The sequence below is a fragment of the Schistocerca nitens genome, chromosome 9 (genome assembly GCF_023898315.1).
Source record: "Schistocerca nitens isolate TAMUIC-IGC-003100 chromosome 9, iqSchNite1.1, whole genome shotgun sequence".
NCBI classification, from domain to species: Eukaryota; Metazoa; Arthropoda; class Insecta; order Orthoptera; family Acrididae; genus Schistocerca; species Schistocerca nitens.
This window is the reverse complement of record NC_064622.1, coordinates 413,871,620-413,887,959: the sequence shown is the minus strand read 5'-3', so window position 1 is coordinate 413,887,959 and position 16,340 is coordinate 413,871,620. Positions and strand designations below refer to the sequence as shown.

Genomic DNA, 16,340 nt, shown 5'->3' with positions numbered 1-16,340 from the left:
CTCACCACGTCCGCTATCGAAGGTAATTGACGCTCACGACCGTTACAACGTGTATTTAAAGCAAACCTGATTTGTATACTCATAATGGCTCTGTTAGCGACACTTTTTTGCGACGGGCGTGAAATTTGAAAAGACATCATCTTTCAAATGTAGAAAACCGCCTACCAACTTTCGTTTATGTCGCACAACTTCTAACCCTTTGTGTGTAAACTCTCACATCTTTAACGACACGACTTATTTGAGACTGTCAGCTGACTTTCCTTGCTGGTTGGGTTGCTTCTGCAACCTCCTTTTCTCTTTTTTCTCCGAAGTATATTTGCTAAGAATAGGAATTTCTCAAGAATCCTTCTACGTATAAAAAATAATAAGCAGACGTATGCAGTTTCTTTTGCTTCACTTAACGATGTATATTCAAACATCAAAACTTTTGTAAATCTCATTCTCCACATAAACAAACACTGTCAATTAAGTCTCCTCGCGTATCCAAAGGTTAGAAACAAAGTTCAGTTACACACTAGAGAAAGTTGGCTTAAAAACAAAGTTCATTCTCATCCTGAATCTGAATACACGTCTTATCCTCTCCAAGTCAAAGTTGAGCATCCATTTAAAAATATTTCAACAGTTCTTCCTTTTTTTCACTACAATAATCAAAGTTATAAAACAGTACTGAATAACACAGACATTCCTTGAGTCTGCCGTGTTCTTTCATTAAGCTTCCATGGCGCGACCGGCAAACACTTGTCGGTGCCGTTCGACCGCCGCGACTACAATCTTCTTACTTCACGCCTTCGGACCTGCACACACAGACAGGCAACGCGCAGTAGATAGGCCCTCTCACACTATTTAAGATATCGTGTGTTCGAGACGGTAGAAGGCCGAGTGGTTCTAGAATTTACTCGAAAATTCTCGAAACACTACAAACTCCTTGGTGTCGCGGTTTTTTTTTTTTTTTTGCCATCATTGTATGTTTAACTTTAGACCACCCTTGGTGGTTGTTTTGTGAACTCCGGACTTTCAAAGGGCGAGATCGCGTTTTACATTGCACAACGGTGATGTAACTACTCTGTCGGGTTGACATTGAAGGTGGTGCAGTAATAGCTCCTGTCTGTTGCAGCGTGGGTGGACACTGGGTTCCGTCCCTGCCTGGAGCGGCCGCCTACGCCGCCAGCAAGCACGCCGTAACGGCCCTCACTGAAGGGCTGCGCCGAGAGCTCGTGAAGACTGGCAGGGCTGGCATCAAGGTCTCGGTAAGAGACACCTTAGAGAGTCAGCAAAGAGCAAGCTGCGCTAGCAGCGGCTGTGGAGCTAGGAAGCTGCGGAAGTGGTGCGTTTACATTGTTGTTGTTGTGGTCTTCAGTCCAGAGACTGGTTTAATGCAGCTCTCCATGCTGCTCTATCCTGTGCAAGCTTCTTCATTTCTGCGTAACTTCTGCAGCCTACATCCTTCTGAATCTGCTTAATGTATTCATCTCTTGGTCTACCTCTACTACTTTTTTTACCTTCCATGATACCCTCCGATACTAAATTGGAGATCCCTTGATGCCTCAGAATGTGTCCTACCAACTGGCCCCTTCTTTCAGTCAGGTTGTGCCACAATTTCCTCTTCTCCCCAATTCTATTCAGTGCCTCCTCCTTACTTATGTGATCTACCCATCTCATATTCAGCATTCTTCTGTAGCACCACACTTCGAAAGCTTCTATTCTCTTCTTGTCTAAACTATTTATCGCCCATGTTTCGCTTCCATACATGACTACTCTCCATACAAATACTTTCAGAAACGACTTCCTTACACTTAAATCTATATTCGATGTTAACAAATTTCTCTTCTTCAGAAATGCTTTCCTTGCCATAGCCAGTCTACATTTTATATTCTCTCTATTTCGACCATCATCAGTTATTTTGCTCCCCAAATAGCAAAACTCATCTACTACTTTAAGTGTCTCATTTCCTAATGTAATTCCCTCGGCATCAACGTACTTGATTCGATTACAATCCATTATCCTCGTTTTGCTTTTGTTGATGTTCATCTCATATCCTCCTTTCAAGACACTGTCCATTCTGTTCAACTGCTCTTCCAGGTCCTTTGCTGTCTCTGACAGAATTACAATGTCACCGTCAAACCTCAAAGTTTTTATTTCTTATCCATGGATTTTAATTACTGCTCCAAATTTTTCTTTTATTTCCTTCACTGCTTGTTCAATATACAGATTGAATAATAGGCTACAATCCTGTTTCATACACATCTGAGCCACTGCTTCCCTTTCATGCTTCTCTATTCTTATAACTGTCATCTGCTCAACATTGTCAAAAGTGTTCTCCTAGTCTACAAATGCTAAAAGTATAGGTTTGCCTTGCCTCAATCTATCTTCTAAGATAATTTGTATGGTCAGTATTGCCTCACGTGTTCCAACATTTCTACGGAATCCAAACTGATCTTCGCCGAGGTTGGCTTCTACCAGTTTTTCCATTCGTCTGTAAAGAATTCGCGTTAGTATTTTGCAGCTGTGACTTATTAAACTGATAGTTCAGTAATTTTCACATCTGTCAACACCTGCTTTCTTTGGGATTGGAATTATTATATTCTTCTTGAAGTCTGTGGGTATTTCGCCTGTCTCATACATCTTGCTCACCAGATGGTAGAGTTTTGTCATGACTGGTTCTCCCAAGGCCATCAGTAGTTCTAATGGAATGTTGTCTACTCCTGGGGCCTTGTTTCGACTCAGGTCTTTCAGTGCTCTGTCAAACTCTTCACGCAGTGTCTTATCTCCCATTTCATCTTCATCTACATCCTCTTCCATTTCCGTAATATTGTCCTCAAGTACATCGCCCTTGTATAAACCCTCTATATACTCCTTCCACCATTCTGCCTTCCCTTCTTTGCTTAGAACTGGTTTGCCATCTGAGCTCTTGATATTCATACAGGAGTTTCTCTTTTCTCCAAAAGTCTCTTTAATTTTCCTGTAGGCAGTATCTATCTTACCCTTAGTGATATATGCCAGTACCTCCATACATTTGTCCTCTAGCCATCCTTGCTTAGCCATTTTGCACTTCCTGTCAATCTCATTTTTAAGATGTTTTTGGCTGCTTCATTTACTGCATTTTTATGTTTTCTTCTTTCATCTGTTAAATTCCATATCTCTTCTGTTACCCAAGAATTTCTACTAGCCCTCTTCTTTCTACCTACTTGGTCCTCTGCAGCCTTCACTATCTGCTTTCTCAAAGCTACCCCTTCTTCTGCTACTGTATTTCTTTCCCGTGTACTTGTCAATTGTTCCCTAATGCTCTCTCTGAAACTCTGTACAACCTCTGGGTGTTTCAGTTTATCCAGGTCCCATCTCTCTAAATTACTACCTTTTTGCAATTTCTTCAGTTTTTATCTACAGTTCATAACCAATAAATTGTGATCAGAGTCCACATCTGCCCCTGGAAATGTCTTACAATTTAAAACCTGGTTCCTAAATCTGTGTCTTACCATTATATAATCCATCTGAAACCATCCAGTGTGTCCAGGCCTCTTCCATGTATACAACCTTCTTTCATGATTCTTAAACCAAGTGTTAGCTATGATTACTTCCTCGTTCATTCCTTACCCCCAGTCCATATTCACCTACTACTTTTCCTTCTCTTCCTTTGCCTACTGTCAAATTCCAGTCCCTCATGACTATTAAATTTTCATCTCCCTTAACCATCTGAACAATTTCTTTAATCACATCATACATTTCTTCAATCTCTTCATCATGTGCTGAGCCATTTTGCATATAAACTTGTACTACTGTGGTAGGCATTGGCTTCCTGTCTATCTTGGCTAAAATAATGTGTTCCCTATGCTGTTCATAGTAGCTTACCCCTATTTTTTTTACTCATTATTAAACTTACTCCTGCACATTCCCCCTATTTGATTTTGTATTTATAATCCTGTATTCACCTGACTAGAAGCCATGTTCCTCCTGCCACTGAACTTCACTAATTCCCACTGTATGTAGCTTTAACCTATCCATTTCCCTTTTTAAATTTTCTACTCTACCTGCCCGATTAGGGGATCTGACATTCCATGCTCCGATCTGTAGAATGCCAGTTTTCTTTCTCCTGATAACGATGTCCTCCTGAGTAGTCCCCGCCCGGAGATCTGAATGGGGGACTATTTTACCTCCAGAATATTTTACCCGAGAGGATGCCATCATCATCTACCCATACTGTAAAGCTGCATGCCCTCAGGAAAGGGGAAGGTAGTTTCCCCTTGCTTTCAGGGGTTCGCAGTACCAGTGCAGCAAGGCCATTTTGGTTAATGTTGCAAGGCAATCATCCAGGCTGTTGCCCCTGCAAGTACTGAAAAGGCTGCTGCCCCTCTTCAGGAACCACACATTTGTCTGGCCTCTCAACAGATACCACTCCATTGTGGTTGCACCTACGGTACAGCCATCTGTATCGCTGAGGCACTCGAGCTTCCACACCAACGGCAAGGTCCATGGTTCATGGACATTACATTACCTGACAAGAAAAGTGAAGCACCCAGAAGACATGGTTGGATACCAATTTATCTTTGTACACGTATATTGCAATATTGTGTATATAAACTATTACAATTGCAATTCTCTGCGACAGGTAGAATAGTCACCAGAGTCCATTACTGCTGTTTGTGTCTAGCGGTGTTACCAGACTTGATAGGGTATATAAAGAGTGTGAACAGCATTAGATATTGAGTGATCACTGTGAAAGACACAGAGATGGCGCTTACCCATTGTGAGACAGTGTTTAGTGCAACATGACAGAGATTGAAAGAGGTCTCATTGTGGGTCTTCATTTGGCACTCTGGTTGAATCACGCAACATTGAGATTTGTGGGGTGACAGGTGTGACAGTAGCCCAATGTAGGACTGCATAGAAATGTAGGGGTTGGGATACTCATCATCAAGATACCACATCTCACCACCATAAGGGAGGATCACCCTGTTGTGCATCAGACATATTGGAACCCCTTCACAATTGCACCTGCCAACCTATAACAAGTAATGGATGGTCAGCAACATTCTGTGGCAATACCACACCATTGGCTAGAGACTTCCGACAGCCGGGATAGACAATTACTGTCCCATGTTCACATTGATGTTAACACCACAATACAAACAGTTGCATTTGGAGTGGTGCAATAACTGGGAAGAATGAACTGCTGATGACTGTGTTCGGTGATGAATTGTGGTTCTGCGCTATCCAAGGTGACCATCGTCTGCAGGTATGGCAATGACTTGGGGTTCTTGAAGTGTTTTTGAGGGGCACATCATCGTTGCTCCTGGCATTGTGGTGTGGGAAGCCATTAGCTACGGCTTCAGGTCACAACTGATATTACCTCTCATGTGACAGTGTAGTGACACCATTTTTTAATAGGACAAGGCTCACCATGCATGGCACATGTCTCCATGTGGAACCCCTTCACAACTGCACCTGCCAACCTATAACAAGTAATGGACAGTCAGCAACATTCTGTGGCAATACCACACCATTGGAGTTACTCCAGTTGCCAGTGTGTTCCTCTGACATGTCTGTGACAGAACATGTTTAACACCAGCTTGAACGTAAACTCCATCCCAGTGTCAGTATTCGGGATATCTTGGGCCGATCGCTTTTTTAATACTCATTGCACGCATCCAGACTGGGGAGGGGGGGAGGGGGGCAGGAGGGTGAAACTTCATACTGATAAGTGAGCTTATGCTGCCAAGTTATTTGTAAATTTGACTAGATCATGTAATCCCTGAAATTACATCACTTATGTTCTCAACCCATGAAATTTCATTTTGTTTTCTCCTCCCCTTCTGCCTGCTTCACTTTTTTTGTCATGCAGTATATATTTGTTGAGGAAGAAATGCAGACAGCCTCACCAAATTATAATAAAATCTAAAAAAAAACTGTTTTTCTTTAATTACCTGAATATATCCTCACAGGGCAGATATAGTTGCTCCAGAGGTTTCCATAACAATTTAATTAATTGTTCTAAATAAGTAGGCTTTTGTGGTCAATGTCAGTTTCATAAAAATCTTTCTGGATGTGTCACTGCCTTATCGAATAAAATACTTAAAACACCAAACTACTAAAATACACCTATGTTTCGTCTGAGTTGAAGAAATCTTCCTTGAGACAGACACCTTTCACCAGACATCTCAGAGTGAATCCTAATCTCTTATCAAGTGAACTTACCTTAATAATGGTATTTTGCTTTTTATTGTATGTCGTATCATCAGTAATTTCTCATGTGATGCAGGGACCCATCCAAAATAACTTATGAAATTTGTCACGTTCATGGTTCTCACTGCAGTCAGTACACTGAAATGTGACAAGTCGCTCCTTTTGAAGCTGTTTTCAGACCTATTTCCTATTTTGACAGCAATATTTACTATGATTGCAGCACATACTTCTTTTGCATGTTTTACATCTTAACATTATGAAATCGAGTTGCGAACTGAAGTCTAACAGTACTGACAAAATTAACAGTGCTGTTAGAGCCACTTCAATATACAGTATCTACTACTATAAACGAATCATTCATTTTCAAAACTCTATACTTTTCAGTGTATGACATATACAAATATGACTAATACTTGAACAGAACTTTAAACTCATCAAGTTTGCATTTTGCTCACTACAGATTTTCTGTGAGTGTCCTATGATCGCACGACACCCTTCCAAGCAGTTGTCAAGTTCATTCAATACCTTATGTAGCAACATCCCATCAGTGACCATCACAGGAGTGTTGATGCGTCTTCTGATCTCTTTCAGTGTTCTTGGCAGTTGAGGTATGTATACATGATCCTTACTCTATCCCCAAAGGAAAAAGCCACAAGGCATCAGGTCAGGCAACCTAAGGGCCAATGGAACAGAGCAACATCATCTTCACTACACCCAATCCAGTGATGCGGAAATTCATCGTTTAAGTAGCATCTAGCATCGATGCTCCAGTGAGGGGGTGCCCCGTTTTGTTGGAAGGTGCGATTCTTGGAATCAGCAGTCAGTTGTCCAGACAACCACAACTGGAAGATATCAAGTCAAGAGGTACCCCATACAGTCTTCTCACAGAAGAAAAATGGCCCATGGAGCTTCGTCTGTGACATTACACAGAAAACATTAATCTTCTGCGAAACTCCTTCATGCACCACAGTTTCAAGAAGATTTTCAGTGCCCCATATATGCTCACATTGTTGTAATTACTCTTTTCAGTCAAATGAAAGGTTGATTCGCCACTCAATATCAGCTTCGTGGAGAAATATTTGTCCTCAAGTGCTTCCTGCATTGTAACACAGAATTGAAGGCATCCACTGTAAGCTTATAGTAGTAATTGTTGCACAAGTTATCGGTTCTCTTCTGCTTACAGAGACAACACAGCATCCCTAAACTGTTGACACCAACACACACTGCTCTGTTCACATGGCTGTTCTCCTCCACAATTGATTCTGAGTAAATGCTGTACTGTTGTAAGTGATAAACATCTCGTATGTTCCAACATGCCAAAAACTCTTTTCTTGCATTGTGTCATTTTGCTGAGGCACTACATTTCTAACGCCAGCTGGCAGTCTCAATGCAAACTCAGTGAGTTTACAGCTCTATTCACGCATCAGTCATATTTGCACAGTAATACTTTGGAAAATGTAGAATTCTGAAAACGATTTAATCATTTATAGTAGCCTTGTATTGAAGGTTTGACACAGTAGTCTTGTCAATAAATATTGAACATGTGCAGGGCTATTTAGAAGACAAATTCATTGACAGAATTGTTTGTCTGGTTCTCCAGCCTAGTGACATTTGCAGCTCACTTTCTGTCTTTACTTTGTCCTCTCCCTAATTTTCCAGCTCAACATAAATCTGGCTTCTCATTGCAGAGGCAACACACGAGTGGAAATGACACCAGAAAAATACTGGGAAAAAACAGTGCACTGTACGACTTGCTCCTTCAGATGTTTCGCTAGAAAATTGCAACATCTCCATGACTGGAGCTTTGCAATGTAAGTTCATACAAAGAAGGAAAACTGCTGTCTACAAAAAATTCAAACACACTTTTTGAGTAAAATTTCTTTTGTTCTGAAAACTATTCAGTCTCATTAACGACAACCAAAGCATTGGCCTGTTTAACATGCTACAGTTTTTATTATATAGCAGACATCTGGCTTTTCCATAGTGCACAGTGTGCAATGGAGGGTTTCGAATTACCATGGCAAGTGACCTGATCACAGCAACAGCCAACAGGTGACCTTATGTTGTTGTTCCTTGCCACTGAAGAGGCTTACTACCATACAGCAGACTATTGAAACTGCCTGAAGCTTCTGCATGAGGAAGTGGAAGTGTTCATAGTGTGTGGTGAAAGAGTGGCGAGAGAGTTTCATAGTGTGCTAATACTGCCTTTCTTTATTATGTATAGGATGCTTTTGTGGGAAAACTGGATACTCTACAGGTACTAGGTACAGCATGATGTCACACTGAGAGGGGAAGATATTTTCCAGTGACAACCAAGGAGAGCACCTCCCATAATCTGTATTGTTTGCAGTCTAATGGTAGACTAACTCACTTACTCCTTGGTTCTACAGTCCTTGTAGGGCCTTGGCATGCATCACAATATCTTTCCACTTACCTGGTCCATGGCTTTCTGTCTCCATCCTCTGACACCCAACTTTTTCATGTCCTCTTCAATTCCATCCACCCATCTCTTTCTGGAATGTCTCTTCTGTCTTCTGCCTCCAGCCTTGCCATCAAAAATCCTTTAACATGTTCTATCTTCCTCCTTTCTGACCATATGTCCTGCCCACTGCAGTGGTGGTGACAATGTCAGGTTCTTCAAAAAATTCTTCTAGTTCTGTATTCTTATGGATGCACCAACCTTCTTGTGCTATATATGTTACGCAGAAGTTTTCTCTCCCAAATGCTAAGAATCTTTTCCTCATTTGCAGTCATGATCCACGTCTTGGTGCCATACATAACTACTGGTCTTACAATTGTTTTGTAAATGAGGTTTTTAGGTTTTCATGATAGAAGTGAGCTCCTAAGCATGGGTAGTGTGGCAAAGTAGCATCTGTTGCCTGCTGTTCTAGCTTTCACCTCACTGCCGATGTCATTTGTCTCTGTGGTAGTCAATCCAAGATACCTGAAGTCTCTCACCTTTCAAATTCCTTGTTGGTTATCCTGAGATTTGGTTGATTTCATTGTTTGGTTGGTTGGTTGGTTTGTTGGGGGAAGGAGACCAGACAGTGAGGTCATCGGTCTCATCGGATTAGGGAAGGACGGGGAAGGAAGTCGGCCGTGCCCTTTGAAAGGAACCATCCCGGCATTTGCCTGGAGAGATTTAGGGAAATCACGGAAAACCTAAATCAGGATGGCCGGACGCGGGATTGAACCGTCGTCCTCCCGAATGCGAGTCCAGTGTCTAACCACTGCGCCACCTCGCTCGGTTTCATTGTTTGGTCATTGCCATATATTTGGTCTTTTCAACATTGACTACCAGGCCAAGTTCTCTTGTACCTCTCTCCAGTTGTTCATTGGCTTTAGTCAGCACACCAGTGCTTCATGCGAGTAATGCCAAACCATCTGTGTAGGCTACATGTTACAGTGATTGATTAAAAATGGTTCCTCCTCTATTTCACTCAATCTGAATTGCGCCTTTTTCTAGGAAAAGGTTGAATAACAGTGAGGAGATATTCTCACCCTGTCTCAGTCCCCTCTTCACTTCCATTTCTCTGGAGATTTCGCCTAGTATTTTTACTTTGTAGTTGGTTTCACTGTCACCATAGTAAGTTTAATGAACTTCTTAGGTGTTCTAGCCTCTTCCATTACATTCCATGATGCCACTCTTGAGATGCTATCATAGGCTTGTTTAAGATCAATGTAAAGCTGGTGTGTGTTTATTTGATATTCATAACATTTTTCAAGTAATATGTGAATATCTACCTATTTCTTTTGAAGCCATTCTGATTGTCTTTAGTTCTCTCTTCCACATAGTGAATAAGCCTCCGAGTTAGGATCTTGGAGAACACTTTATACGTAGTATTCAGCAGGGAGATTCCTTGATAGCTCTGACAGTTTAATTTATCTCCTTTTTTTACGCATGAGGCACATTATAGCCTTTTTCCACTCCAATGGCATGCTCTCCTCCTACCAGATGTTCAGTGTTACTTTAGATACTGCTTTCCACAGTGTTTCCCCACCATATTTGAGAAGTTCCACCTGGCTCTGATCTTCCACAAGTGCCTTATTGTTTTTAAGATCTTAATAGCTCATGTTATTACAACTGCCTGGCCTATGCCCAAATTGACTTTAGGCCTCCGTTTTGTGGTCTATGTGCCTAGCTCATCACAGGCTAGCTCAGCACAAGTGGTGCTGCTGTATCTGTGTGTGATGCCTCATGCAAACAGCTCAGTATTATTGACATATAATGTCAGTTGAACTCTTGCCATCTTCAGAACATTCACGGTGTACGGTAAGTATAACAAGGACCCAAGTGCAGACACCTGTGGCACTCCAGCTCTAATTGGCCATGCTGTTGACATGGTGTCGTCACACCCATGTTGTTCCTCCAGTGCAAGTAGCTTGTAGAGGAGTCCTTCACCTGCAGTCCATAGGGGCAGGTTGAGTTCATGAGTGTGGATGACGTAGGGAGCACCCCGCTCTGAACATTTAATGCCAATAGCTTCTCTAGCAGCCATACCCCTTCTGATCATTAAAGCTGATCATTTCCTTCCCATCTGAGATTTTTCAGTGACCTAATCATATTCGGCAGAAAGAAGATCTCCTGACCAAAGCAAGTTAAATCTTATCACCCTATCTTGGAAAAAAACAATTATAATTTTTGAAAGACATGATGTGAACACCTATGTGCTCAGAAAGAATCCTATGAATATGGTCTGTGGATGAAATATTTATAATACAACACTGAAGGGCCACAAGAAATTATTAAATTCTGGTGTCTACAACATACTAGAATATTAAGACTATTAGTCAAATCCAGGAGGCAGTTAATCAACATTAAATCTACTAGAATTTGCATAACATTACTATTTACTGAAATTATTCATTAAACATTAAAATGTTGTTTATATCAGATTACAGGTTTCTGGTAAATTTGAACCTTCTGTCTTTATTCCCTACTGCTTGTAAGGCACAAAACACATGTAATAATTCAAAAATTATTCACCTTCTTGAAATTTTGCCAGATGGTATTTCTTTGCACCTATCACAACTTTTTGATAATAAGACTATAATAAAAAATATTACTTTCAAATGATTGCATAACAATGTGGTGTCATCCAGCTGTGTTGGATGTAGATAGCATAAGGGAGTAATTTCTCTTGTAATCAAAACCATTCAGATGTGCTGACCGAACGTAGAGCACCTTCCTGATATTAAGAGCGAGGCAGAAAACAAAGAACTTTCTTCACTACAAGTCTTACAGAGTGAGGGCTGTAAACTTCCACCCCTACTCTGACCTATATTTCAATTTACATATTAATGGTCTCAACTTTAACTAAAGCAATCAGAATCTGTCGTACGGGTAAATGCAGAAAGGTTAAGAGCTTTGAGCATGTCTAGTGCCAAATCATTTTCCTGCTTCAAATTAAATAAATCTTGTATATATTTATTTCAATTCAAAGAAAAAAATAGTATTCACACTGTTTATATTCAGTAACTCAGAATGAACAAATTATGTAAATTTAATCACTATTTATTTGACACGTATTTCAATCTTAACAGCTTCAGTTTCCACAGGTCACTATTGTTGCAAAGCCATTTTCCTTATGGAAAGTGTTGTTCTGGATTGTTCTCCATGAAAACCACAAAAAATTAGATGAAACATCATGAATGACAATTACTATTCCTTATCAGCCAGATCCGATTGCTAACTTTAATCTTTTGTGCCACTTTAAATCAGAGCACTATATTTTTTAATAACTCCTAATCCCAAAGTATTCATCCACATTACTAATTAATATTCTCTCTCTTGTCACTTTTCCTTTACTTAACTCCTCATCTACATTTATCTCATATTCATTACTGTTTCACACAACTTCACTCCTCTAAATTCTGACTACTTCCACATGCCTCCAGAGATGTGCTGATTATACAAAAATGCACTTGCTCTCATATTAGAAACCTAACATCACCAATAGTACAATGGCCAATGACTGCTTCCAGGCTATCAAAGTACTTGGTCCTAGTAGATATGGTAACCTTAAAGGGCATACGATTTGAGATGAACTGTCTGATAAATATCAAGTTTTGTGGCCCACTAGCTTCTTTTGAGAGCATGTGTGTGAACAGTGTGACTTGGCAGCTAAATGTCAGATCACAAATCCAAACACAGCGGTTCGTTATTTTTTTTTGCTCTGTTAGTTGTCACTTCTTTCATGTTAAGCAAATGAACACTGGTGGAAATGGGAAACATTACACCATGATGCTTTAGCCTGATATTTGTCAAACTTTGTAGCAATGTACACTGCACAATGGGTATTAATTGATTCAGAACTGATGCCCATCGTTATCAGTAAAAGGTATGACCCCAAAGGGTACAAATACACTCTTGTGTTGCTTGTGCAATGCAAGTAAACAGCCTCCAAATGTTATCTTGAGAAATTTCTGTCCATGTTTGAAACATGCTGTATTAATTCATGAAGATTACTGATGTAGGCTGTTATGAATGTATGCATCTTTCTATCACATCCCCGACATGCTCTATCAGAGGACCAAACAGGTCAGTCAAAAGGATCAAAACATTGCTCACTGAGTGAGGTGGTGCAGTGGTTAGCAAATGCTTGGATGGTTCCTTTGAAAGGGTTCAAAATGGTTCAAATGTCCCTGAGCACTATGGGACAGCTGAGGTCATCAGTCCCCTAGAACTTAGAACTACTTAAACTAAGAACATCATCATACACACCCATGCCTGAGGCAGGATTCGAACCTGCAACCGTAGCAGTCATGTGGTTCCCGACTGAAGCGCTTAGAACTGCTTGGCCACACCAGTTGGCCTTTGAAAGGGCATGGCCAATTTCCTTCCCCATCCTTGACAGAATCACACCTTGTGATTCATCTCGCATGACCTCAAGGTCGACATGGTATTAAACCTAATCTTCCTTCCTTTTTTCACATTACCCAAAACATTTGTGGTGTGGGCTCGCACTGTGGTGACTTGCGTTATCCTGCTGGATTATGCCATCTGGTAGCCTGGTCATGAAGGATATGTATGACAACAGTTTACTATTCTTGTCATAACCATACATCCCCACTCCAAGATTCCATGAGTTGGAAAGGCAGGGGGCGAAGAATCGCTTCACAGAAATATGTTGGTGTGGATCTGACCACCACTATTGTGATGATGCCAAGAACAATTAAGTTATCACCATATGCCATCTAAAGACAACTGAATTTTGTTGTGTCCCAAGTGTGGTTTTTGCAAGGGACTGAGTGACAGAGGTTTGTCCTAACTGGAATTGCAATTGACTTCTAAATTTATTTCCAACTATCAATTATACGGATGACTTCCCCAGCTGAGATGCCTTCGCAAGTCCTTACACAGAGACAGTGACTGTTTATCACATTATTGTCTGCTTACAGAAATCCTCGTACATGAAATTCAAGATCAGCAGAGCTGTTGCAGCTAATTAACTTCTTCTCAGCAACCCCAGCATATTCCCATGCCTGATTCACCCCATGAAAGTTTCTCATGTCTAATCCACACTGCCTACAGCCTGACTACACATTCCTCTATATTTCTCCTCCTCTAGATGCCTGGTCCTTGAGTTCTATTGGCTTTTCCCTTCAAACCCACCAAGGACATGCTGTAGTGTCAAAAGGCTTCACATCACCTTACTGGCTACTCTGGTGTGTCATTCTTGAGGTATCTTTCAGATAGTGAAGGGGATAGGAAGCTTACCCTATGTGGTATGCAGCTATCATGGCATAACATCATCCTCATCATAAGCCTTCTGTCTGTCTCTCCTCACAGCTTATGCTCTCATCCTGTCTCAGTTCTTGTCCCTTTTACCTTAGACCCCTCCCTCTATTACATTACTTACTTCATATCATCTAATGACTCCCTTCATTAATTCTGTCATTTATTTCATTGTCATCTAAGGCTCTGGCTTCATAAATTCTGTCACTTAACATATTTCTTTATTGGCTATGGACCTTGCTTCATTAAGTTTGTCTCTCAAATTATTTCACAGGGCTGTCTCTCAAATTATTTCACAGGGCTTCTCTTGTTGCACCCATTCTGACCCCTACCATGTGGCCCTGTAGCTGGATGATATTTAAAAGGCCCCTTGCCATATCTGTGGCTGCTCCTGCTGCAGGTCATTCCCTCTCTTTAGTTTTTTGTTGACTTGAATATTATTTCTAGAACTTGGCTTCTCATTGAGGACATGTCAATCTGACAGAATTGTGTTTGAACAACTACTGTTACAATAGCTCTGACAATAAGATTCCAATTTTTGTTATAGGGAATCCAAGTCTTTGATATTTTATGAGTTCAACTGCAACCTGGATTTTAATGAGTGCACATCTGTATTTGGTGGCTGGTACAAATGTGTCTCACACAGTATTCTTTTTTTTGCATCACAATGTGTAGATAACAATCGAAAAATAAGTCAGAATTTACAACTTTCACCACCAACCGATAGGATAAGAAAATCAAAGAGGCGAGGCAAGAGGAGGGACTCTAATGGCTTACAATCCCAAGGATTCTCTCTGTTCATTAGCATTCTGAGATTTATTTCATACATTGCTACAGGGTCTTGTGTAATGTAAGCATAAGTGGCAATTAGACATGGATGTCAAACTTAGCAGCTTTGTTGGTGGTTATCACACTGCCACTTCCTTCAATTCAGTATGACCCAACATAGTACAAAGACAATGCTATATTTCAGAAACACGCATATCAAACATCCACCCAATGCTGTTATATATTTGAAACATCATCCACAGGCCAGAGAAAAGTATGACATCTCAGCAACATCATAATAACAAATCCCCACATTACTTCCTAATGAGGTGGCTTACGAATTGTGCCAGAATACAGTTTAGAGAGAGAGGAATGATTAAAAGTGACTGTTGGAGCTGCAATGTAGTCCACTGTATTTTACTGATGTATAAACACTGCTAACAATATTTCAGTTCTTGGGGGTTCAAGGTGGATTGTTCTCAATTTCTTCATGAACAGTATAAGCTGTCACTTCCTACACAGTAGGACAGCACAGTACCAAACTGAGTTATAGTAAAAACAGCATGTCAGGAATACAATGTGAAATGGAGTGTCTTCTCAGAGCACCTTTGTCTGTTGAAAACTAAACACTTGTAGTAGTACCAGTAGCAGTAACAACAGTGGTAGTGGTGGTGGTGGTGGTGGTGGTGGTGGTGGTAGTGGTAGTAGTAGTAGTCTCGATTCTTTTAGTTGCTGATGACATTAAAATAAAATTTCTCTTAATCACTATATGTGTCTATGCACAGGCTATTAGCCCAGGGCTCGTGAAGACTGAAATATTAGACAGGGGTAATCTCCACTCTGCAGCAAGCGACACAGTGTTTGCCAGTCATTCACACATGCTGCCTGAGGACATAGCAGATGCTGTTGAATATGTCCTGTCTGTCCCAGAACGTGTCCAGGTGAGTCTTTTTACAGAGCACACCAGCTTGCTGCTGAAGTGCAATCAAGTATATCCTATTATCAGTATGCAATTTCTGCCTCATCGCACAATATGTTCAAATGCAATGCTACAATCAGATCTGAATCCCTGAAGAAATTTCAGAAAGATTTTAAGTGTGACGCATGTTGAATTTCACTTTGGCGACCAAAGTCAAAAATATTGTTAACTATTTATATTTTGTTACACAACATATACTGCCAGACAAATCCATTAATTTTATTTCACACATTACTGTTAGAAATGGATCATGAAGGTGAAAGTTTTAAATTAATGTGACTCAGTTATTGCTTGAAAAATAGCTGTTATTAAACTTAATCTTGTATTTTTTTGTTTTCTTCATGCCTCCTGTGTTTCAGACCAGTAACATTTTGCTTTCATGAAACTGATCAACTTTACAGTACTAAAGATTTGATGATCCCTCTGGCTCATTCATCCACAATGAAACATTTCATCTAGAACATTTTGGTTAACATTTCTTTTTTGGATCTGTCACAAAGTTGTTTTCTGATGAAGGTAAAGCATGCTAATAAGAACTGTGTGTGGATATATGCTCTACGATAGATATATCAAATAAATTTCTAGCAGCTGTGATTTTAAGGCTAAAAGACAATGTCATCATATTTCAGTCAGTTAAATATTTAATTATTTTGGAATGTTGACTGCCTCTTGGAAAAT

At 40.4% G+C, this 16,340-nt stretch overlaps 1 protein-coding gene across 1 annotated transcript in view; it reads left to right on the top strand.

The window, feature by feature from the left end:
• The window catches only part of LOC126203006 (farnesol dehydrogenase-like), a 53,214-nt gene that overhangs the window by 26,776 nt on the left and 10,098 nt on the right, over positions 1-16,340 (top strand). Inside the window, exons 4-5 of the mRNA XM_049937206.1 lie at positions 1,115-1,247; positions 15,469-15,624. Of these exons, the coding sequence (XP_049793163.1) occupies positions 1,115-1,247; positions 15,469-15,624 (289 nt within the window). The remainder of the gene's footprint in view (positions 1-1,114; positions 1,248-15,468; positions 15,625-16,340) is intronic.